This window comes from Ptiloglossa arizonensis, chromosome 4 (assembly GCF_051014685.1).
Source record: "Ptiloglossa arizonensis isolate GNS036 chromosome 4, iyPtiAriz1_principal, whole genome shotgun sequence".
Taxonomy (NCBI): domain Eukaryota; kingdom Metazoa; phylum Arthropoda; class Insecta; order Hymenoptera; family Colletidae; genus Ptiloglossa; species Ptiloglossa arizonensis.
In genome coordinates this window covers 11,089,909-11,115,972 of record NC_135051.1, presented here as the reverse complement: position 1 = coordinate 11,115,972, position 26,064 = coordinate 11,089,909, and the positions used below count along the sequence as shown (strand labels likewise).

At 31.1% G+C, this 26,064-nt stretch overlaps 1 protein-coding gene and 1 long non-coding RNA gene across 3 annotated transcripts in view; both read left to right on the top strand.

Annotated features, from left to right (window-relative positions):
• Rep (Rab escort protein) overlaps positions 1-26,064 on the top strand; it is a 32,191-nt gene that overhangs the window by 2,236 nt on the left and 3,891 nt on the right. Inside the window, exons 3-10 of one of the 2 annotated variants that reach the window (XM_076308356.1) lie at positions 2,508-2,702; positions 2,787-2,970; positions 17,355-17,592; positions 18,525-18,747; positions 18,845-19,051; positions 20,190-20,314; positions 20,416-20,576; positions 25,760-25,936. In XM_076308356.1, the coding sequence (XP_076164471.1) occupies positions 2,508-2,702; positions 2,787-2,970; positions 17,355-17,592; positions 18,525-18,747; positions 18,845-19,051; positions 20,190-20,314; positions 20,416-20,576; positions 25,760-25,936 (1,510 nt within the window). Of the gene's footprint in view, positions 1-2,507; positions 2,703-2,786; positions 2,971-17,354; positions 17,593-18,524; positions 18,748-18,844; positions 19,052-20,189; positions 20,315-20,415; positions 20,577-25,759; positions 25,965-26,064 lie in introns of both variants that reach the window. The other variant, XM_076308357.1, reaches the window with a different exon arrangement.
• Positions 4,883-9,515, top strand: LOC143145206 (uncharacterized). The gene is made up of 2 exons (XR_012991637.1): positions 4,883-5,697; positions 9,096-9,515. It is a non-coding gene; the product is annotated as an uncharacterized LOC143145206 (long non-coding RNA).

Genomic DNA, 26,064 nt, shown 5'->3' with positions numbered 1-26,064 from the left:
CAACCCACTTATTATTTATATTTGAAACAATATAATTTGGTTACTTTCGAGTATCTTCATATACTCAAATGAGAATTCTCTTTGATTTGCATTTATGATTTAGTTTTAATTCTCAAATATAAATAATGAGAGGGCTGCATAATAAGAAAAAAGCATGAACAACAAACAAATATATATAATCAAAAAATGCTTTAACATAGATGAAACTGAAGTCAGAAGGATAACAGCATATATATGGTAAGGATTACCAGGTAGTTTTACTAGCTACACTATGCTCTTAATTAGAATTGTGCTTGTACTTTAGCAGATAAGCAACTGCTAAAACATTGAAAATACATATCCTTTATAATGGTTTGTAATGGTTTAATCTCTTAAACCATTAACTGTGGATCCATCAAATCATAATTATTAACTTCAGTATTTCATGCTTTATCACCCTGTGAAACTTCATTAAAAAGTCAAACTTTTATCTACGGATCTCTTTAGGCAAATGTCGATATTATGTATAACCTGTAGCGTATTCAGGTTATTGATGGAAATGAGTTTTATAGAGGTTGTTATTTGTAGATTATTCTGCATTCAATAATATGGGTAATTCAAGACATTCTGTTTCTTGATGGAAATGAATAAAATGGATAAATGTACAAAATTACTATTAATTTTAATGTTTTTTTAGTCAAGTAATTAGTAGTAAAAAGTGAGTTAGTTAATTTTATTTTTTTCTAAAGAGGGTTAGATACATACAGAGAGAGTAGGGAGAAGTAGATAATTGAAAACCTAAAGAATATAATTTATATCTTATAATTTGACACCAGTATAATTTTGATCCTGTTTCCAGTATTTCAAGTAAGTATGAAATGAAGAAAAAATATTATCTAATAGTACAGTTTCTGCTTAATAAAAGTGTAAAAACTTTTAATATAGTGTTTATAGTTATTTAAATAATAAAAAAATGCAAAAGTATCAAATTCTGATATAAAAATATTTGAAGACTACACAAATTAAACATTTAAAATAAAAATGACAGTTTTTAATTAGCAATTAATATTTTGTGGTATACCCTTTTTGTTGGAGAACCTGTCATAAGCATGTTGGTATCTTGGAAATAATTTTTAAATGAATTTGTAAAACTGACTTCAATTATTGATCTAATTTATTCCATCAGTTTTCAATAGGATTCAGCACAGAGGATTATGGAGTTGGTTGTAGGACATTTGTACAATGACATAACAAGAGTATCTAAATAATCTGTGTTATGAATTTTGAATCGTTGACTTGGTATAACTTAAATCTTTTTCTATTTTCCATGTTGGTAGCACTTTTTATTAAATTGTTTAAAATATCTAAATATTTGTTTTTATTGGAAAGCCAATAATGCACTAATTAGTTAAAAAAGACGGCAAAGGAAAACTTAATAAGAGAAATTGAATAACAGAATTCTGTTATTTTTATTGATGAAAACAAATGTAGCAACTTTAGGAGTGGTAGAAAGATGAGAGTATGACTGAAAGCAAAAAAAAAAATTTAATCCAAACAATTACAATTAATTACAAAACACAATGGTGGATTTGTAATGGTACAAGGGTGTATTTGTACCTCTATAGGTACTCTATAGTAGATAAATTGGTACTTATTGATAACATACGGAATAAAAATATATATATAGACATGTTGAACAACAATTTAGCAAAGAGTACTAAGAACATAGAAATTAGAACAAAAATTTAAGTTTTATTAGGACAACAATCCAAAACACAAAATATGAATTGCTCAAGAATTCTTGTTATATGATTGTATAAATGTTCATAACTATTTCTTTAATCCCTTAAGCTAAAGCCTATTAAAAATTTATGGGATGAATTGCAACAAAAAATTGGAAAATTGACATAAATTCAAAAGAAAGGTTAAAAAACGTTTTATAAATAATGTCAGCATATTGATATCAATTATTTAAAAAACTTATTTCTAAGATGCCAAATCTGCTCATAAGATACAATATAACAAAAGTATATCTCACAAAATATTAATTTTTCATTAAAAATTGGCAATTTTTGTGTATCCCTTCTATTATTTAAATAACTGTATATAATAAATATAATGTTTTTGCATTTCTGTCAATTAAAAACTGTACTGTAACATAATGTAATACATTTTTTTGTTTATTGTATATTTATTTAAAATAAAGAATATAAGATCAAACTTATTGTGGCATTTGAATATTTTTATGACAGAGTATAAATACAATCTTTTCTTCGAATATGTTATTTACATTTAGTTTACCTAAGTATATGTTTATGAATTTGTATTTATTAAAAATACTATATTGTACAAACAAGAGAAATAATAAATAAAAATTTCTAATTATCGCCATTAATTAAGTTTCTTTAATTAATGAGTATTATTATCATACATGTATAAATTTTATAGTATATAATTATTAAAAGTAACAAATTAAATAGATATTATATTTAATCGATAATAAGTATGATTAAGAAATTACTTTGTAGTAATGAGTATTATGGTGGCCTCTGGGCAACATTTAATTTCGATGGTCTACAAAAATGGATAGAGGACTTGAAAATATCCAAAAATAATACCATCGATATGTGTGGACTAGATTTGGAACCAGGAGAGACATTTCTACCAGCCAGTGATGTATATGCTACTGTCAAAAATATTGAAGAAACCTGGTATATTTCAAAGTAAGTTTTTACTTATAATATACATATTTTTGATGTTTCTTTTTTCTAATATAATTCAGAAGTTCAACCATCTTTTTATCACAGTGAAGCTGATTTGCCAGTGGTTTCCTCAAAAGATACTCAAACCGATAGTACTGGTGATGGCAGTGGTAGTGGTGATGAGAAAGCAGATGACGATAAAATTGAAAAAAAAGAGAATGTGAAACAATGGAGTACAGATCGTATAAGAAAGGAATACAGAAAATTCAATATTGATTTGGCACCAAAGGTATAACAAGAATAAAAAAATTGTATAACAACCATAAGCAAAGTGATTATTGATATATTTTAATATTGAAACATTTTCTATATGCAAGGTGAGTCATGTAAAGTGAAATTAGTTTTTTTTTTTTTTTTTTTTTAAACTATTGTAGATATCAATATGCCACTTTTTAAATTAAATGATATGCAGGGGCTAATTCAGATACAAAAAAAGTGAGGGTTGTGTTTTTAAGGAGTTAAGGGAATGTAATCCCTATTTTTTAAGAATGGAATAGCATAATAATTTTTTATTTCAATAGCTCTTATAATACATAATAATATTTAATATATATAATGAAGCTTGCCAGCGTCTTTCAACACTGATTGTCAGCTTCATTGTGTAGATTAAACGTTATTAGGTATGATAAGAGCTATTGAAATAATAAAAAATTAATATGTCATTTTAACTAAAAAAGAATAGGTCCCATCCCATTAACTCCTTGAAGATTTCATGTCTTTTGTATCTGAAACGATTAGCTTCTGTATATCATTTTATTTAAAAAGAAAGGGCATATCGATATCCGCAGTAGTTTCGAAAAAGGAGCTCGTCACGCTTTAGATGACTTATCCTGTATATATAGGATGGTCCTAAAGTAGATGGCCAAACATTAGGATCATATTTTACTTATTATAAGCATGAAAACTATATGAACGAGTATTAGTTTCTTTATTAAGTTATAATCAGTTGTTTTATTCATAATGGAGTTTTATAAGAATACTTGTGTAAAAAAATGTCAAAAAATTAGTTTTATCTGCAATAATCTATATTTCGCATTAACATTTAATAGATAGTAAAATTTCGAAATACTTCCACAATAAGATTAAGAATATTCTTGATTATATAACTGAAATGAAACATTTTTGGACTCTATGTTCATATGATTTTTTATGACTTATAATTAGTAGAATTTGCTTGTAAAATTTGGTCATCCATTTGGAAAACAACTTGTCTAATAGAATTTGTTAAAAAATGCAAATAGATTATATTTTATTTATAACATTTAAGGCTTTTACAATAAATCGGTAAAATTCGTTATCAAATTTGGAAGAGTAAATATAGATGTCAAATAGTAGACATTGGTAATATCGAATGTTCTACTAAAATCAGAACATCTAATGTTTCAACAACAAATTTTTATAAAAGTTTTTAGAATTTTTCAAGATCAGAATATTTGTTACATGAAAACGTATTTTTTTTTCTTGCATATTATAATGTAAGAATTGGTAACTATTTCGCCTGTAGTTCTCAACGAAAAGTCATATCTCCTGGTCTAAAGAACTTTTCAAATTGAATTTAAGTGTTTATTATAGCCCATATACACAATATATAACTGTATGATTTTAACAAATTATATTTTGGATTGGTTTAAAATACATCTGTAAAAGATTTTTGCATTTTATTAAAAAGGATACATTAAGGTAATAGTTATAAGAGAGTTGTTTAAATGAGTGTAGCACCTATTCACTGTCATAGCTCTTTCACTGGAAGGAGGTTACTGACATCTAATGTAGCAGATGTTGGAATTATAATCTCTAATTACCCTTGAACTCTGTAATAGTGATCAAGGACAGCTATTAGAATAGTATGTGACTTTAATGTTTATGTTGATAAATGCTCAAAATGATATCTTTTGACAATGATTTATTATCTAACATGGCCAATGATGGATTGTTGATATTTTAATTGTTTCTGGTGAAATATTAGCATTAGCATTAATTATTTGATTATTCATATCTTCTGAAATGGTAGGTTATTGTTTGTAAACATGTTCTAAATTTCTTTTATTCCTTTTAGACAAGTTTAGTGAATGTAATAACTATAATACATATCTATTAATTCAATATAACAATTTACATCTTTTCTGTTTAATATCTGAGTTACTATCCATGAATAATGACCTATGTAATTGTCATTAGAAAATGATTAAGGGCTCATTTGGTCACTTTAGATAATGCATTGACATTGTAGAATATCGTTTATTAACATAAACAGTAAGCTTGCACACTATTCTAACACTGTCTTGGAGCTTGATTTCTAAAGGGAAGCAGTTTACACATAATCAAAGCACCAATTGACCAATTCTAAAAACTGGAAGTTCTTGGTTGGAAGTAGTGCTCATAGTGTCATATCAACTTCTTTATAGCTTAAGTGAAACCCCATAGGTTAGTAGAAATTATTGATGGATTAAGTATTCACCAGGCCCTTTCAGTTCCTAAACTTGATTAAAGGGGGATTCTTGTGGAATAGGTCTAAAAAATCAATTTCTTTTGGTTCCATAAATTAAAAGTATGACAATTCCTAAACATATTTCTAAAATTTTTAAGTCAATTTTGAAAAAATAACGAAATTATAGCCTATTTAGTGAAATGTGTCAGACCCTGAAAAAATAAGTGATCAACGATAAGTGGGCATATAGCGTCCTAGGCACGTGTCTGTGATGTTTAGGAAATGTGATTCATGTAGAAAAAAGGATAGGTACATGACTTACAAATATTAAGAAAAAGGAAAAATTTGGAAAACATGGTCAACTAATAGATGCACTGATCTAAAAATTAATGATGTACTATGGATTTACAATTAGAAGACATCCAGATTCTGTGAATGAGATGAAAAAAGCTGTATTAGCTACTTACTGCCATATATATTCAACTAATGAAAATCCGCAACATCAGTATTGTCCATCAGGAACTAAGGGTTAGTGCAAATGGCGAGTTGTAGAAGTGACAGGAAAATTTCATGAATTGGACCACCAACATGCCTTTTCAAAACGTGTTCAAAGTTATCTCTTGCCAATTTATGAGGATTTGTCTAGAAATGATCTACTAATAAGGTGTTTAGGTGGATTTACACAAAACTCAAACAAACTAAACATCTCCACTGTGGTTCAAAAACGATTGAAATTGCATTCCATTTGGCTACTGCAATATTTAATGAAAGATTTTATGCACTCCTTAAAATAATGGAAACATTGGACATTGTGATTGGAAAAAACTGCAAAACATGCAAATTTTTTGTGTAAAAATATGTAAATAATATATATATCTATTAAAAAATACATTACGTATCAATCTTACATATTTATAATAGCGATCTTTACTATAGAAATTTATTAACTACGTAATACATACACACACGCGTATATAAAATATATTAATATAATACATGAAAAACATAGTATAATATAATATATGGGTATTTTAGACCACTCCTATTAAAATGAAGGGGAATGATTTTTATTGAAAATTAAAAATATTTTATTAATCATTCCGAGTAGACTCTATCGAATTTTGGTAGTTGCAACTTTTCGTACCGACCAGAAATGGAACTTTCACATCGAAAGTCAGTTTTTTTTTTAAAGTGAAACATGGTGTTTTTGTTCCATGTTCGAATGGTGCGCAAAAATATATGAAAGTTTTGTCTCAAACATTTTTCTCGAAAATGCTTTCATCGGACGGAAAATGATCTTCAATGTATGAATTTACATTTTTCAAACTAAAAATTTTATTTTTATTAACGAATTTGAGCAAGTTACAGAATAAAAATTGGAATTTTTCTTAAATAAATTAATAAATAAAGAAAAATAAACTATAGAAATAAAAAAAAAAAAAAACAAAACAAAAATTACTTGGGGAAATAAACAAGAAATCTAATTTTAGCTCACATAGCTTGGAAAAATAAATGTAACAGGAAAAATGTTTAACATTGGTGTCTAAATAGGTCACAATTGTGTGAGATTTATCCTGTTTTAGAAGGAATCAACAGCTCAAAGAATTTCATCAGCATTTAACAATCGAATCGCTTCTCTTATTTTTTCCATCATATTTTCTCTTGTCGGAAAATATTTTGTTTTTTAATTTTGTTCGTGATATACCAGATCTTTTATTTTTCCTCACAAATAATAATCAATTACGGTGAGATCAGGCGAGCGAGAAGTATGTATAATTGGACTATATTTGCCTATCCGCTTATTGGGAAACATTGCATTTAATTTTTAATGTTCGAGACAAAACTTTTATATTTTTTTGCTTACAATTCGAATATGCAACAAAAATATCGTATTTCATTTTAAAAAATCGATTTCTGGTCAGTATCGAAAGTTGTAACTATCATCATTCGATGAAGCGTACACGGATTAGTTATTAAAACTTTTAAAAATTTTTCTAAAAATCACTCTCTCCCATTTTAACAATGGTGGGCCGTGGTCTAAAATAGCCTGGTATTCATTATTATCTGAGTAATCTTAGTACAATCGAAAAGGGGGCATTCTACGTGATAAAATAAGTCGAATATATGAACAAAATTTGTTCATACGAGACTTTGTTTTCAAAAAAATTGACTTTGAATATTCTGATTAAAGTACACTTATATAAGTCACGATTAAACGTATCTTGATATAGATCATATGTAATCTTGATTCCTTATCAGTTTTTGTGTACTGTTATCTATCTCTGTCTGCTTAGAGTAGGTTTGCAAATGAAAATAAGATACGTAATTTTTAAGATACACTTTATTAATGCAGAAATTGTTCAAAATGATGCTCATGCTGTTGAATACATAGCTGTAGGTACTCTTTAAATTATTACGCATTTAAAACAATCCTTGCTTTTAACTATGCCGAATATTTTTGTCATCTTTGAAATAAACTTGATTTAATAAAAACCCATGAAAAAAGTCGCATGAAAAGTGTTAAATCTGGCAATGGCGGTGATCAAATTACTGTCACGGTTAATTCAACATTCGTGTCGTTTGTTGAATAAATTCTTAACTTGTCATTGAGAAAAATAGTAAAAGAGTAAGACAATAAATCATGACATTATATTATGAGCATATGAAGTCAAGTTCCACAATATAATTAGGTATACGCGTATCAGAAGATTATACGAAGTTAATTTTTACGAAAACAAAGTCTTATATGAATAAATTTTGTTATACATTTTTTACTTATTTTTTCACACAGAACCATTCTTCACAACCCTTTCCGTTTGTGTATACACATATATACATATCGTGCCTCAGAATTATGATGCAACTATATATCATTTAAAATAATATATAGTTTAAGATCACTGTTTTACGTGCATAAGTTGTGTATTTTTTAACAGATATACACTGCCGGCGGAAAGTATCCGACCACCTTCCTTTTTTTCAATTAATACAACTTTTCACTTTAACTCAACTGAAAGTTATAATAATTTGACTCGTAAAATTTCTCATCGTTTTGATACCTGTTTGTACCATCCGGGAATCCCACAAACCTTAATTAGGATTATTTCATAAAAGAAATACATTTCAGCTATATGAGTGAGGATAAAGTAGTAAGCTTTATTGAGTACTGAGACCTAAATTTCGGTAACTTCTAGGGTAATAAGTTGAGGGTAATTATTACCTGAGTAGTATAAACCACATTTTATTCAAAAAATTAATATAAATACCGAAAAATCAGTGACAGATCTCAGTACAGCAAAGAAACTTCTCAGAGAACTGTTCCTTCATAGAAAATATGAAGAAATGAAAAAATCTAAAGAATTAAATGTTACAGTACGAAGTGCTATGTGCACTTTGCATTCTGAAGGAAAATCAGAGTGAATGATAATACTGCCCAATTGAAAATACCAAAAACAACAATACACGATGCCATTGTGCGATAACAAACTACAGGGTTCTATGAATCCAAGAAACGATCTGGCAGATCACGGATTATCACGCAAACAAAAGATAAGCACATTGTGCTATTAAGCAAGAGAAATCGTAAGAAAACTGGGCCAGAAATTTGTGCAGAATTAAATACGGTGAAAACACGTTTGAGAGATGCAGGCTTCTTTGAGCAAATTGCAGTGACCATTACTTGTCACTGACATTACTTAGATCAATTGATAAAAAGAAACGATATCAGTGGACCTGTACTTATGAATCATGGACATCAAAAGACTGGAGTAAAGTCCTCTGGGCCGATGAATCAAAGTTTGAAATATTTGGTTCAAGACGACGTGTTTTGTCACCATGTTTAGAATCCATAATAAAGCATGCTGGTGGCTCAATTCAAGTTTGGAGATGTTTCTCGGCTAAAGGAACATGTGACCTTGTTCTTATAGACGGTACGTTGAAGAAGGAACGTTATAAAGAAATATTAGAAAGTTTTGCAATTCCGTCTGGACTACGTCTAATCGGGCAAGGATTTGTGCTATAGCAGGATCATGATCCATAACACACGTCCAAAGTTTGCAAAGGATTTGTTCAAGAAAAAGAAGAGGAGGGAATATTGAAAAATATGGAATAATGAGCTCAATCACCGGATCTAAACTCTATTGAATTGCTTTGGGATCACCTGGACAGAAGAATTAGACAGCAGTGATCAAGATCCAAACAAGAACTTCAAGAAATGTTATAAAGTGCTTGGAAAAATATTCTTCAAACAACAATAACGAAATTAATCGATAGAATCCACAGATTAATTGGAACGTTAAAAAGACGTAAAGGCTCATTCTTTAACGAAAAGGCTGTTTAACGTTATTTGTATACTATTGATGCCAATAAAGACATTATAATCATAATTTTTGTAATTTTTTGTATTACACTACATCTACCTATGATTAGACGTTAAGAAGCATGCAAAATTGTAGCCGCATTTTTATTAATTCGCGAATCATTTGCATATATCGAGGTGGTCGGAAACTTTTCGCCGGCAGTACACATATCCGCATCGAAGGCATGCTTACATGCTTATCTACGTACGAATAGGTCTTCAGCTAATGTGCGAGAAATAATTAAAAGTCTGCAGTTTAAACTTCTCGTGTGAGTAGGTGCATGTTTATATAAAGTGTGATTCGCACGAATAGTCTCATGCTTTTTCCATTAGAAATGTGTTTTTGGAAGTTGCATAGTAGTTAGAAATTCCAACTTATAAAGAAAAGAACGTACATCACTTATACTCAAAATATTATACATTGTCTGACACATTTTAATTTACAATATCCACTAGGTAATTTTTGAATAGTTTCTCAGAAGCGGAATTGTTCTATCACAATAAGTTTGTGAAACATTTGAGTTTTTATAAAAATACATAATTTTGGGTAAAAATAGAAAGTATTACGTAAAAATAAAAACATTAAAAAGTTTGGATTAATTTTAGAAGGTAGAGAAAAGTTTCCTAAACATACCAATGTATTGTTTTATTAAATTTTGTAATTTTTATTGATTGTAAATGGCCATCAAAGTTTAAAAAAGAGCTGATTTGTCTAATACAAATTTGCTACCTAATATACGATTCTCTAGCTAGTTTTAGAACAAAAATCATCTAGGGTGAATGTCAGAAAGATTTTCAATTTGGCCAGTTTGAAAAATTCATATCAGGTTTTATTAGTTTTCGCAAATGTTATGGCATTTGTGGCGTAAAATCTAGAAAAATCGGTATAACTTTGTCCGGTAACTAAAACTTCAATGCAAGTCTGTGCATGTATGTGTGTGTCAACCATAAGAAATGAGAAAATTAATGTTTTGCATCAGTGTTTGACACACCGATTTATGCGTAATTCCACCATATGCTTCCGTTTCCTTTGTTAGATTTCAAATTAGCCTCAATTTGTTGTATTTCTCCACCGAGTTGATTTTCAATAAAGGTTACATCTCTACCTTTTCATATTTTTTTTCTATATTTCTTGCACCAACTCTTAGTATTAGAGTTTAGAAAGCATCCTATTGTGGTATCGGATTTTCCGTGTCCGCTTGGGCCTGCTTTGAGCGCAGGCCTAAACGAGATAGCGCGTGCAAACAGACCTGAGTTAGGATAAACACTTGGCACCGATCTGTTCGCTAGGTTTCGTGGGAGGCACGAGTATCCCTTTACAGGAGGTCTTGTGAAACGACCGAGCGTGAGAATGCATGAGGACGAAAGGGAATACATGTGGTTCGGAGAAAGTGAAGAGTGTTTGGAAAAGACGAACGATTAGGATGGCCAAACGTGACCGAATGTCTGAAGTGAGAGAGACTGAGAATTGTAATGAAAGAGAATGAATGTGCGTGGCTATATAGAGTGCAAGAGGAACGTTTGGGATACGGTACAGTATGTCCACAGTGTGTCACAGACAGTATAAGACAGTATGACGCGGAGAGTGTGTCCGGAGAGCGTGTCGCGGACGGTATGAGTAAAAAGATGTAATAAGACGAGACAGTTAGAAAAGACGCACTAAGACGAAAGACCAGTAAAAGACATAAGTGACAAAGACGATAAAGACACGTGTCGAGGGCATCAAGACGATTAGCTTAGTCACCCTTAGTGAAAAGCGAAACTAATCATGAACACCACGTCTAATACCAATAATACTGTAACTTATAATATTCTTAAATGTACATCAATACACCGCACGAGTACAACAGTTATTTGGGGACTCGTACGGGGATCAATAACTCACATCACTTGTCTAGCGATCCAAAGTAGAAAGAAAAACAACACTATGAAGATCCATTCTTGTGTTTAGGAGTTGAACTGGGTACACTTCTTTTTTTGGTATGTGTAGCAATGCTCTGCATTCAAAAACTCGTAGATGCGATAAATCTACCCTTTTTTCTTGTCCATTTCTCATGTGGCGTCTTGCTTCTGGCGGCTTTAGAATGAGAACGATTTTTGAGTTAAATTGCTGTTTGTATAACTTGCCCTTAGAATCTAGAATTCAATTTTGTAGTGAACCTTTTCTACTATTGTTCTATTAATTTTCTCTGCAACGCTTATTCTGTTGTGCTGTATATAGTATACAAGGATTAATTCCGTTAATCCTTAAAATCTTTCAAATTATTCCCTACAAACTCCTTTCCATTATTAATTTTAATTTCCTTGATTCTTTTGTGTTTCTTATTTTCCTGTCCAGGAAAAATGCTTCATGGGTGAAAGATTGTTTGTTCTGTTTACCCTTTATGCATACAATGCAGGGTGTTTTTTTTTCGTGGTTTTATAATTAATCCCGATTGTTAATACCTTACGAAGCAGTAACATGCATTTTTCGCTCAAATGTCCTAATCTTTTGTACTAAATTTTTTGGCTGTCAGATTTATTTGTTGCGAAGTAGGGATATGCTGAGTCTAAATCTAATTTATACCGGGTGTCTCAGCCAAAGGAGGCCACCTGAATATCTATTTTATTTTTAATGGCATAATTTAGATGGTATCGAAGTTGGAATACCATAGAAGACAAATTTTTCGTAGTATTTTCAAGATTATAGTCACTTTTATCATGGAAACTTATACTTTTTTTTTCATCTCATCTTGTAGCGGCTGAAAAAATACATTTAAATATGCTTCAGTTATGACCTACAGGTGAGCCTTGAGTACCAAAAATATAATAAAATTGTAGGATAATATTGGGATTATATTTGAACTTACCGTTTATGTTATAATTATGTTATATCCAGCGATACGGGTAACGGCAACAAATGATATGTTTATCAACTGTTATGAGCAAGGTCTGTTTTCTAGTTGATTGCGAAGAGCTCGTTAGTAATACGTAAATGCGTCACAATGGCTTATTATTCGAAGCAAGGGTGGACTGAACTGATCTACATTTATGGTGAAGTTAAACGGTGCTTAAGAAAAGCTACACGGTTCTACGCAAAACGATTCTCTGATCGTAACTATTCATCGCGTTCGACGTATTCTAAAATAATTAAAAAATTCGAACAAAGTAATATTGTTGTAAATAAGAAACGTCAGAGATCTAAAACTGTTACGCATGGGGCAAATGTTCGAAGAGTTGTTGCTGCTGTAAACCAAAATCCGTACATTAGTATTAAGCAACTTTAATATTAATAAATCAAGCATATCACGTATACCGAAGATACAGAAATATCGCCCATTTCACTTATCTCTTTATCAAGATCTTCACGGCAGAGATTTTGAAAATCGCGTCTCCTTCTATCGATGGGTGTTACAACAATTGAAAAATGATGAAACGTTTTTTAAATAAGTCCTATTTACTGACGAATCATCTTTTATCAATCATGGCCAACTAAATTTTAGAAATATGCCCTACCGGTCCGTAGAAAACCCACGATGGATGAAATAAGTAGATAGATAAAGACCGTGGACAGCGAAACTTTGGTGTGGTATTTCAAATAACAAAATCATCGGCTTTTATTTTATTAACGGAACACTTAACGGAAATAGGTACGCAGCATTTTTATCGGGTAATCTGGATGACTCGATGAAATATGTATTAATAAATGTTTGTGCGATTATGTGGAACCAACATGTTGGTTGCTCAGCTCATTACTCATGAGCGGCGGTTCAAGTATTAAATAGATGATTTCGAAATCGTTGGATTGGACGTAATGGTTCCACACTTTGACCAGCACGTTCACCGAATTTGATCCTGTTGGAATGGATGCAACAATGATCCTAAGAGTGCCAGATGTCGATAGGGAATGGTCGATGTCAGTTTTAAGGACTGTCTCCATATTGGCGCGGAAGGGTCGTCCGCTTCTTTTGGATTTTTTCTATCCAGTTCCAAGTCGAGGGTCACGAAGACCACACGACACTGTCGTCGTTTACGTCAAGGCATATTACTGTATACTTGTTTGTTCGGACTTTGTATTCTCATATGTACAAAAACTATACTACTGGATATGCGAGATCAGTTTTCAGTCAATAGCGGCTAACGCCTGTGTACCGAATGGTACATATATTTATTTACATATATTTGTATCTGATTGTAGACTTTCCAAATTTTTATACCTATTTTTTTCAAAATTGGCTAATCATCTACAGTTAAAATTATAGTTACGCTTATTCTGGATATAAATCTATCACTCTGCTAAATTTCATTGCAATCAGTGAGAGTTACTTTTGAAGCTTCTCTTGTTGTACTGTATTCATTAGCCAGCTTTCTAACACGGCTCAAGAAGTTAAGAATAAGGAGTGTCAAAGGTTTAGTGAAAAACATTTTCGAAAAGTATCTGTGTTATGACATACATATATAGACTTGTTAATAGTATTGTTTATCACATTTGATCCCACAATAAATACTTAGTATCTCATAAAAACTATATAACATATTACCATTAAAAGTAAGGAGTTAATTAAAATTAGACAATGATCGGTAAAATAATTTTTCTGATGTAAGTACAATTTCAAGCAACGATGAAGAATAAAATAGTTAATAAGTAGTGAATAAATGAAAAAATATGTATAATTGTTTTTAAATCATATTTCGCGATGTTTATTATGGGCCAGTAAATATATGTTGCTGTTCCTTCAATGTACGAGGTGTTCATTCATTTGTGAACTTTCTATTAAAAAATAATTTCATGTACAAAATAAGTCAAAAATTAGGAGTAACGAAATTGCGTTTAGGGCTTACATAGACTGACTAACGCGATGATAATATCGATTAGAAATTGACATTGTGCTCGATCAGAAAGTTACCTGTAATGTTATGCATTGTGGAGTCACGTTTCAGCCTCAAATACAAACGAAGAACAAAAGTTTTATTCGGAACGTAATATTTGAATATTTGTGTATTTATTACAAGGAAGACCACTCTATATGAAAGGAATGATATCGAAATATTATCTTGTGTACGAATTCAAATGGAGTGTAAGGGAAAAAAAGTTTTTTACAACAAAATTCAAATTCTGGGTTCCTTGATTACAATAATAGTAGCTGTAGTCACTAAGCCAAGAATGTCTAAGCGAAACAATTGTCGGTGCACAAGAATTTGGTCGGAATTCTATAAGTTAAAATGGCATAGGGGAAAGAGGAATCGTCCACTCTCATCACTCTATGCAGGAGCATTGTCACTGTTGATTAAATTGGGTGTAGAAGTCTACCGCTTGACGAGGAACGCCAACGAATCAAAACACAATAAGATGAAATACAAAACGTATCTAAGATGCGTTCATAAACTTTATCGTTGTATCTCATTTTATCGTGTTTTGTTTCATTCATGTTCCTCGTCACGCAGTAGACTTCTATGCGTACCCAACTTACCCAATAGTAACAATGTATTTGCGTAAGGGCGTAGCAATCATGTCATAAGTGATACGAGTGGACGATTCTATTTTTCCCGGCATCGTTTTAGTTTATAGGACCCCGACAAATTTTTCACTCGCCAACAGTACGTAAGCTGTAAGGGATGGGTTCAGTCTGTCCATTTCCAATTTTAACAGAATTTTGCAGAATGTTAGATTGCTGATCCTTATTGCTGTGTATAAAGTACTAAATGTAGAATTCAATAATTTTAAATATAAAAATAATTGAAGTAACATACCTTGCAATCTATACTATACCTACGAAAGTCTATCTTTGAAATGATTGTTACGTAAATGATATAAGAAGGCGATTCATGTGATCAAGGTTGCGGATTGGAGTCCTGGTCACCAAATATATATTTTTATTTGATTTATTTAAAATTGTAACAACGATGGGTTTATACCATGGGCTTATGTTGAATAATAGTTATACATATATTAAAAGTAAAGACACAGTTGTTATCACGGACATACTCATTGATACATTGGACGGCATAGAATTTATCCTAACGTTGCGTCTGTGTTTAATTGGCAGTACTGATTTTTCGAAAACGTTAGGACAAGTTTTGTGTTAGCCAGTGTGCATGTTCTAAATGTACCATTTCTCTCTTGAAAATAAAGGAATAACTTTGGTACAAACTTTTCAGATGCGATTATTATACACATGTGTATTCTATAAGAATCTCCCGTTCAGCGAATTATAGGGTACAGTACTTCTTCGATGAGAACTAGGTTTTGTGACCAAACTTTGGTCTACACTGCTTCTGATTTATTCCTGTTCTACGAAGAAGAGAGTGAGACAAAGTGAGAGCAAGTCAGAAAGACTGAAAGAGAGCGAGTAATTGTATTGGACAGACGGAGTATTGATATTTTATTTTGCTTTGTATATTCGATGCTTGACATTCCACCTTTTGCATGCAACAATGCTTCGTCTGTCTTGTACCATTTCTTGCACGCTTTCGGTCCCGTTGCCTCGTTTTTGTTCCATCTTGGTCTCGTCTTTGACAAGAGAAAAGCAAGATTCATCATTCGAGAATGATCTCCTCATAACATAATGTAGTAAACACTGGTTCCGAGCTGTCTGTTATTGACGAAAATATATTGTACAATTACTGGCAGCTAATCAGACTAGTGTTAATAACACTGTCTTGTATAAACATACAATTTGTTTATACAAATATTTTGTATAAACACTAGTGTTTTTTTCTGGAATAATTCAACAAATCAGGTTGTATCTTTAAATGTTTCCTAAACCCAGATCTACAGATTTACAATATTTTGTCACACGTGGTTACTTTATTCCATACTTCTTTTTAAGTATCATTTATTTCATTACAGCGTTTGTTGCAAAATTGGTTCCGATCCGCGAATTATTTTATAAGATTAGTAAATCGCTTTTTAAGAAAAAGTGAAAAGTAAACAGTATGACTGCAGCATCAAAGCATTTATTGTGTATTCGTGGTGTCGTGTGTTCTTATGTTTTCAAGGCACGCATGATTTCTATTATTTGGCATTATATACATGGATATTGCAATTATAAGTAAATGTAATTAGAAATAAAATATAATTTTCGATAAACGAGATTCGGATACCCAGGATCTTGACCACATGTACTGCCTGCTTATACTATCGGGGCCACGAGTACTCTAACGACCGAGATTGATATTCATACTATAAATTGGCGATTATAACAATCCGCGTTAGGTGTTCCATTTGTAGGCATGCCTGCCGTATAGTAATCATCAAACGAACTAGTCTGCTATGGCGATTGAGACCTTCTCTGTCTATACCACTGTTTTTTTTTCGTTTCCATACTTTGCTCTTGTGGAACGTTCGCTCGGTATTTGATCTGCCCAATTCCTTGTTTTAGACAAACAGGACAAGTCAATAGATATGCTCTTTTTGTTCCAAATATGGAGAAAAACTGATCTACTTATAGTTTTAAAGACAATTTTTCTTTTTAAATATCTTGCAGACTATTGAATGTTAACGCAAATGACTGTTTAATGTAACGCAAATGAAACATTTTTTGGTTCTATATCTATCAACAAAATCTTATAAAACTTAGTACGTAACGCTTCTTATGGTCCCCTTGTAAGAGCTCTTTACATTTTAATAAATATTCTATTTAATAAAAAATGATAAGAGGTTTGCATAAAATTTATATAACTTTTTTTTATGTATTTACTTGTAAAAATGAAAAAGAAATTTTTATATAATTCATAAATGTGTAAAGTATAAATGTTTAAAAGTTTTCTAATACTATTATTTATTTATTTATAAAAAGCTTATGTATTTATAAATTTATATTGATCAAATTTTGTTTACTGGTAATAGTTGCTGTTTGCACGAGGTGAACTTGTTGATCTACTGATCTCCAGTAATATTTCTCGTTATGCGGAATTTCGAGCAGTATCCAGAGTGGCTACTTACATGGATGGAAAATTGACACAAGTACCTTGCTCAAGGGCCGATGTATTTGCAAATAAAACTGTTAGTCTTGTCGAGAAAAGAATGCTTATGAAGCTACTTACTTCTTGTATGCTGCAAGGTGCCGATAGCCCAGAGTTTGATGGTAATTATACTTATTTTCTCTGTGTTTATTCATATCAATTTAAATGAATCAGTAATATTAAGTCTTGTATTAACATAATGCCAAATTATGTTTTTTAGTTAATCTTTCATTCGTTAATGATGTTCATCAAAATAAATTAGATGTTTATGATTACTCAAGAAGAAATTCATTAGATTGATTTGATTTACAACAAAGATTCAGTAATGAAATGCTAATATTAAGAATTATTTATAACGTTAGTATTATGTTTTTGATTTATGTGATCTGTACCAAAAGAATCCGATCTCTGCGAGTACTTGGCCTTTGAAAATACCTCCATCAAGGAGTACAACCCTAAAATTGATCAGTCGACAACAGTACACACAATTGTATGAATGTTGAAAACTTCGAGTATTGCATTTGAAAATGTCCAATCGAGTTGAGCAGAAAATTTGTATCAAATTTTGTCAAAAATTTGTTTAAACATATTTCGAGATAATTAGTATACTCCATAAAGTTTATGACGAATCTATGAGTGACACTTAGATACCAGAGTGGTTTAGACAATTTAAAGACGATCCTGTTTCAGTTAGCAGTAATACTCGTTCTGCGAGACTTTTATCGTTAAGAACTGCGGGAAGCGTGGAATGTATGCAAGTTGCAATAAACGAAAATCGTCATTTAACTATGTGAGACATAGAAGAAGACCTTGGGATCCCAAAAAGTATTATTTTAAAAATTATAAAGTCAAAGGTTGGATACTGTTAGGACAGAGCTCGTATAAGAAAGTGAAGAAGATCTATCAACATATAAAAATATTTAAAATAAACTTCAACATTTAGTTTCTATATGCATTATTATCGTACATATAATACAGATTTTAATTAATTCAATATTACGTTTCAGTAATTTTAATTTATATTATTATTTAAGTAAATTATATCTACTAATAGGATTCCAAGATAAGACTTTCGTAGAATACTTAAACACGAAGAATTTGACACCAATTGTGCAACATTATATTGTTCAAACAATTGCAATGGCTACTGAAAAGACTTCTTGTAGAGATGGTGTAAATCGCACAAAGCATTTTCTCAATAGCCTTGGACGTTATGGAAATACACCTTTCCTTTGGCCTATGTATGGTAGTGGAGAACTGCCTCAGTGCTTTTGCAGGTAACATTTTTGTTAGAACTTCGGTTCTAATGTTTAATATCATAACTTTTAGTATTTAATTTTCATAAATTAAAACTATGATTTCTATTGTCTACAGATTATGTGCAGTATTTGGAGGAGTATATTGTCTGAAAAGGCAGCTTGATGGTGTAGTAATAGATAAGGACAAGTGTAAAGCTATCATTAGTGGCAAGCAGAGATTAACCTTGGAGCATTTGGTTGTTGGTCAGGGTCATCTCCCACCAACAATTGTGGCTTCTGAAGGAGAGCAACGGATATCACGTGGAGTATTTATTACAGACAGGTAATAATTAAAAGAAAAAGAAAATTTATACAAAAATTGCAGTTGTGGGAATTAGCTTATTTTTTAACAAATAAATTTCAGTTAAGAAATGAGTTGTATAATTTTAAAGTATTTCTAAAAAGTACTACTAAAACAGTTATAAATTTATTTTTAAAACACAAAAATCAAAATTTATTAAAATGTAGATGTAAACAAATTTAATTTAAAATCCAATAATATAGTTTTAATTAATTTTGTTTGTATATGTTCACTATATTTTTAAAAATTGTAATATTAAAAGTATTCAGTACTATATTTTTAATAACTAGTAAATTAAGCTAATAATCGGTAAAAGATAAATAAAAAGTATGAAAGTGATTTTAAAAGAATTATATACACAATAAATTGTACAAATTGTTGTGAACTATTTTCTTGGAATCAATTAAAAATAACAAAATTTTTTTTCGATATTTTCGAGTTTACTGGAGTCCTTTGTGTGATATACTAGATACCATTGCTAGGCATTTTAGAGAAGTGGGACAGAATAAACTCTATTTAGTCGGAACGCACTGAACAATGAGAATACTTACTGATCAGAGTTATTATACAGGGTGTACTCTTTAACTTAAACAATTAAAACATCTCTACATTATGAGACTTAGCAAAAGAATTCAGCAGAATTCAACTTAGCAGAACAGATTCATATACACATAGTACTAAACATTTAAAAATTTCTTTTCTCGGTATTAAACGAGATCAGTATCTTCGTGAAGAATCAAACGAGTTTTGATTTGGTATCACTTCGTATCAAAAACTGATACCAAATACCTGCAATATCAATACTTTTCGATACCTCCCATTGAGTACTTTGGTATCGAAATATTCTGGATTCACCACTATCATTATTTTTAAGTCCAAAACATGCTATAAGGTTTAACCTTATCCTGATTTGCTGTCCAGTGGTATTTAATATATCACCTAACAGATTCTTAGAAAATAGCTTGTAACATATTATGACTCAGTCTGTATATACATGTTTTGTTTATATAATTAGTTTTAATTGTGACTAATACAAAAATTGATGTACGTAAATTTGTAAAAGTGCTAGTAAAGAAATTTTTCAAGTTCTTGACAAAATATTGCATTGTGATTTTTGTAGGTCAATTATGCAAGGTGAAAAAGAGAATTTGACACTTTTATATTATCCTCCAGAAGAACCTGGTCAGGAACCTATTACTCTGATTGAATTGGGACCATCTACAAATGCTTGTCCTCAAGGATTATGTACGTAAATTTTTATAATATAAAAATTGGTTTAATTTATATTATATTTACATAACTTTTATGTTTATATGCTAAAGATTTGTTAATTTATTTTTAAACAGTTATGGTTCACATGACATGTAAGCGAACGACGAACGCAAAGGAAGACTTGGCCTACGTTGTCAATAAATTTTTAATAGCAGAACCGTTTGATCCATTGGCCATCCGTTCATCCATTCATAGCCATACACAGACTGTTTCTCCAGATAACAGACATCTTCAGGTGCGTTGTTCTTAAACTAATTTAATTTATTTTTTCGAGGTATTTTTTTACAATGATTATTATCTCAACAACATTTTTCATGACATATAATGTTGTGCCTCGTTAAATATACTTGTGCAGTAATGCTTCACTAATTGTTGCAAACTCAGAAACTAGGAAAGTAGGTATTCCGAGAATTGACTGCTGCCATCTGTTATGATTAACTCTCCTAAAATATTAAAAAATGAAAATAGTGCAAGTGACAATAAATAAGATATTCTTAAGCAGATATAACTATACAACAAGGTATAAATCGCGATAGCTAGCATGACATTACTGTACAAAAGAAAGCATCATATGAAGTGATGTGTATTATATGAAGATTGAGTTTCTATGAGAAGAGCGAATTGGTAAAGGAAACACTTTTTGACTTGAAGAAATCTGTATGTATCTGGCATAAAAATTGCATTTCAAAAATAAGTTGAAATACATATGAACGACTGAGACAAAACGATCACTTACCAATGAAATAACACTGCTTATAGTTACCGCTTAATTGTAGTCTAACAAGGGCGTTGATAAATATTTTGATGAGATTACTTAGCACAAACAATCCTCTCACGCCATGGAAGATTTCTTTTCTGTATAATACACAGGGTTACAAAAATTTGTGCCAAGTTAAGAGAATGTAATATATAATCAGTATGACGTTACTCCTTCTCACAGGGAAGATTCGACAACTCGAAAATTAAAAAAAATGTATAACTTTACACAGAAATGTAGTGCAAACGACCTTAAAAACGAAACGGTTTTCTGAATCTATTTAAAGATGATCCTTGACTATCATCTAGTCAAGGGCATAGCTTTGCCCTTTCTACGGTACTTGCCCGACGAAATCTCTCTGATATCCTAATTCTATTTTACTTTATATAAGTGGACTACACTAGGAAAAATAAGAAAAAGAAAGAATAATTAAGCAGAAAATAACAAAAATGAGGGATTAGGGGGGGGAGGGGGGGAGATAGTACAAAAAAGAACGGGAAAGAGAAGTGGATCTGAAATAGAATTTTGCTTCTCTAACTTTTCTCATTTCTTAGCAACAGCGATACAGAAGAAATTACAGATCTGCAAATAGCAATACAAAAAATGACAAAAATAGGAAAATGAGTTGGGTATAATAGATTCAAAAAGGTATTGAAGTTAGGAAATGAGGAGAGAAAAGATGTGTGCAGGGTGAGTCACGAGAACCAGGACCCCTAATTATTTCCGTTATTTATCATTGTATCAAAAAAGTTCTGAAACAAAGTTTCATTTTTTTTAATGACATATATTTTATGTTTGGTATTTATCTGTTAATTTTTCACTTTAGGTTTTGTCAGTTGTTTTGCTTGGCAATGAACTCATTAAATATACTGCTGTGTAGACCGTTTCTCTCCAGATTCTTTTTCATAGTTTTGATTCAAAGATCAGTCTCCTAACCTTTCCATTATCGTTCTATTCAATCTTTCTGTCCTCCCATTCAGTTGTGGTGTCTAAGGATCTGCATAGTTCATTAATGTTTCTTTCTTCTTACATTAATCCTGCAGTGTATCGTTCATGTCCACATAGCTCTTTACTATATCAGAAACTTCACTTCTGTGTTTAATTTAAGTAGATTGTAGTGTAACTGACATAATTATCTAAAAGTGTTACAAAGTAACTTTTATTATTCCATTCGTGGTAAGACGACAATCGGACCGCCGCGATGATGAATTCTAACGGGCGTTTAGCCCTTTCCCTGACATTTTCGAATTTGATTTGTGTCTGGTTTGACTTCAAGTAGATCTTTTAATATCTGTTTAATGGCAGTTTGAGACATGTGTCTCAGTCTTCTGTGGCCTAGCTTTGCCCGTTCTACGGTACTTACCCGACGAAATCTTTCTGATATCCTAATTCTATTTTACTTTATATAAGTTGTTATCAATCTTTTTACCTTTCGACACTACTTGATCGTGCATTTTACTTCTACTTCATCTGCCTTGATTATTTATTATCGAAACCGAAAGTAACTTTGTTTCAAGCTGCGGCACACAGTATACGTTCTTCATTATTATTCCTTTGTATTCTCCAGTGCTTTATCCTTCTGTAGTATCGGACTTTCCGCATCCGCTTGGGCCTGGTTCGAGCGCAGGCCTAAACAAGATAGCGCGTGCGGTCGGACTTGAGTTAAGCTAAACATTTAGCGCCGATCGGTCCGCTAGCTTTCCTGGAAGGCACGAGTATCCTTTACAGGGGTCTTGCGCGACGACCGAGCGTGAGAATGCATGGGGATGAAAGGGAATACATGTGGTTCGGAGAAAGTGAGGTATGTTTGGGAAAGACGAAAAGACAATAAGACGAGGCAATTAAAAGACGCACCAAGCGAAACTAACCACCGACACTACGTCTAATACCATTATTACTGTAACTTATAATATAATTATATATATATCCATACACCATGCACGAGTACAACAGTTATTTGGGGGCTCGTACGGGGATCAATCACTCAAGATCTCTTCTTCAGTGATTTGAAAAGAGAGAAAAACAGAAAAACCGTCCATGTTTATTCGGTAATTCTAACCAAGGAACTAGAAAAACTGAAAGTCTTTGTGCCAAGATTATTGTTTGTATAACAGAATTCCTGACAAATTCATAACTGCGGTAGATCATGTATATTTCAATAACCAACAGATTATGCGGCCGAGACATTATTCTTGATTTAACGCCACTTTTAAACACCTTAAATTATTTGTTGTAGAGAATAACGTTGTAAATAAATATTGTTTGTTTTTAGGCAAACTATACAGATATATAAAAATTTATCTGCCAGTGCAATTACAAAAATAAAGATAAGAGATGTCTATCTTCTACCTACCTGAGATGCCCTATTGCAATTCTTCATATTCCACGTGACAGACTCCTGAAAGTCTTACAAAAGCCAAAAAGAATTTTAACGTTGTAACAACAAAGTTCCTGGAAAAACAGCTTGTAACATTTTATGCGGATTACCCTGCATACATATGTAATATACGTATAATTACAGTATTGTCTTGTTATAAGTCGTCTGTTCAAAGGACAAGAGCAACTTATAATAAAACAGTTCTTTATTTCATCAGCCTTCTGTTTGGTCTTCTGTTTTTATTGGCAGTTTGTCGTACTTGCCGCGGTTGTTTGCCAGACTATAAATTTCGCTCGAGACTTTGGCTGCATCGACTGTAGTATTATATTTCTCATTATAGTTTTTCTCACTGTATCGCTTTAAATGAACGAAATTGGCTCCAATTGAAATTCTTTATTACGTGAAAAAGGCACTTACTAATCCAAGAATTCCACTTTCATCCAAGAATCCACTCCATGGGTTCGAGGCTGGTTTATTTCACTGACATTTTCACATAATACAAGATTGGCTTAATGACCTACACTTGGTCAAGAATGTAGTACCACAAGAAAATGTCCTGAAGAACGTTTATCACGAACCCTATGAACTTTCTGTAGTTGTTTAATTCTGGGGCCTCTTTTTATTGCAGTTATAAAATTGGAAAGTCACATTATGCTGCTTCGTGTTAAATATGATTCTATTTGATCAAATCTATAGCTTCTATTTATATCTTAGTCAAATCCAACTCGATTGAATCAGATGTTTCTTGTTCAACGTAGTAATTGATATGTATCACATGCCAAATTAATTTTGTTTGACCAATGGGTAAGAAAGTATGAAATTGCCCTCAATGTACAATAACACACTTTATTAAAACTTACTTCAATGCAATGCAAGTAAAATTTGTGATGAAAATAATGAAAAGAGATGACTATCAAATAAGTGAATTAGATCCGAAGGTCTGCAAATATACGAGTAGGTGGTTAATGAAACCCTCATTACATCGATTTTGTCTTGGCTTATTAGTTAAACTTTGGTAATTTCTAATTGGTGGAGACATGAGAAGCAAAAAAAACCAAATTTGGGAGTGGTTGATACAGATTTGGATGTTTAAGAAAACAGAGATTGTGAAAAAGAGTCGTGAGAGAAAATAAAGTGCATTTAAAGATAAGTCAGGGAAAAGAAAATGCGAGTGAGAAGGTGAAGGTAAAACACACAAAGTATTAGAAAGAAAACAGACATAGTTTTGGAGTTGTTGAATAGCTTCTCCTAGTGTATGATTATAACTGATGTAAGACTGTCAAATCCACCTCTGTCCTGACACAGAGCTAATTTTAAAATGATTACATATTCCTTTTAGAAATCTGATCCGATGTCACAGATATCTCGAGCAAAATATATTATCTTACTCATTCGCAGTCTATTGCACTCAACACGGGAACTACAAAAGTAGTGGAGAGGATAGAGAGACTAGTTATAACAAGACAACAACAACGACTTATAATGAAACAATACTGTATATTAATAATAATACTTTAGCCAGATCGTCACTTTTAATGCAGCAGAATGAGATTAACAAATAATAAGTATGTACATACCTTAAATAAAGTATAACAAATCTATATCAAATTAAAATCAATTTATATAAGAATTATACTTTTATTCTTTCTTTTAATGTTTGAATAAAAAGTTCAGCATGTATTAAAACATATTAATAAATTTAGTAGCTCAAAGTTTATTTTATCACAATAATATGTATAAAAATAAAGATTTATAGTGGCCGCGCTGAAATTCCATTACTATTTTTATTGCATACTATGAAACTGTTAACCGAGGCAGTAAATGGTATGAGTTGCTCTCAACATGGTAAATGGCACAAAGTCTCACAAGTCGTTCTTCTCATTTGACTGACTATATCAATGCAATTTCATAAAAATTAATGCCTAAAACTTCATATGACCCGCTTGGCTAGAATACTTTAATGTTTCAATAAAAAAGAATTTCAAAAGTATTTATTACCTAAAATAAGTTTGAATTAATTCGAAATTATGAAGTCTCTTTGTAATTTTCTTGTTATATTATATTATTGTATAGGATTTAGAATTACATTAATGACAATTCAAAATATTTCCATCTGTTTTTAAGAGTAATTAGATAGATTTAAGATAAAATTATTCAACTCATTCCATAAACTTAAAACATTTAATAATTTAAATTAAATATCAGATGTTTTAAAATCATTTATTATATACACATGGAGATCATTTTGAAATATCGATTGAAAACAAAGATTTTCTATTTATAGGAAGGTAACCAAACTGACAAAGAAGAATCTACAGGGAATCCAAAGCCTCAAGTTTTATGGTCATTGTACTTAAACCTACCTGCAAGTGATATTAAGTTAATAGATTCTGCGCCAAGTAACCTTCATCTCTGTTCGGGTCCAGATTTAGAACTTGATTTCGACTTCGCTGTCAATCAGGTTGATTTTTTTTTTTATTTCTACTACAGTTAGTATTGTTCAAATTATTTTAGATCAACTGGAATTTTATATAAATATTATATTTACTTGTAATTACTTAAAATTAATCAGAGATTTATTTACCACTA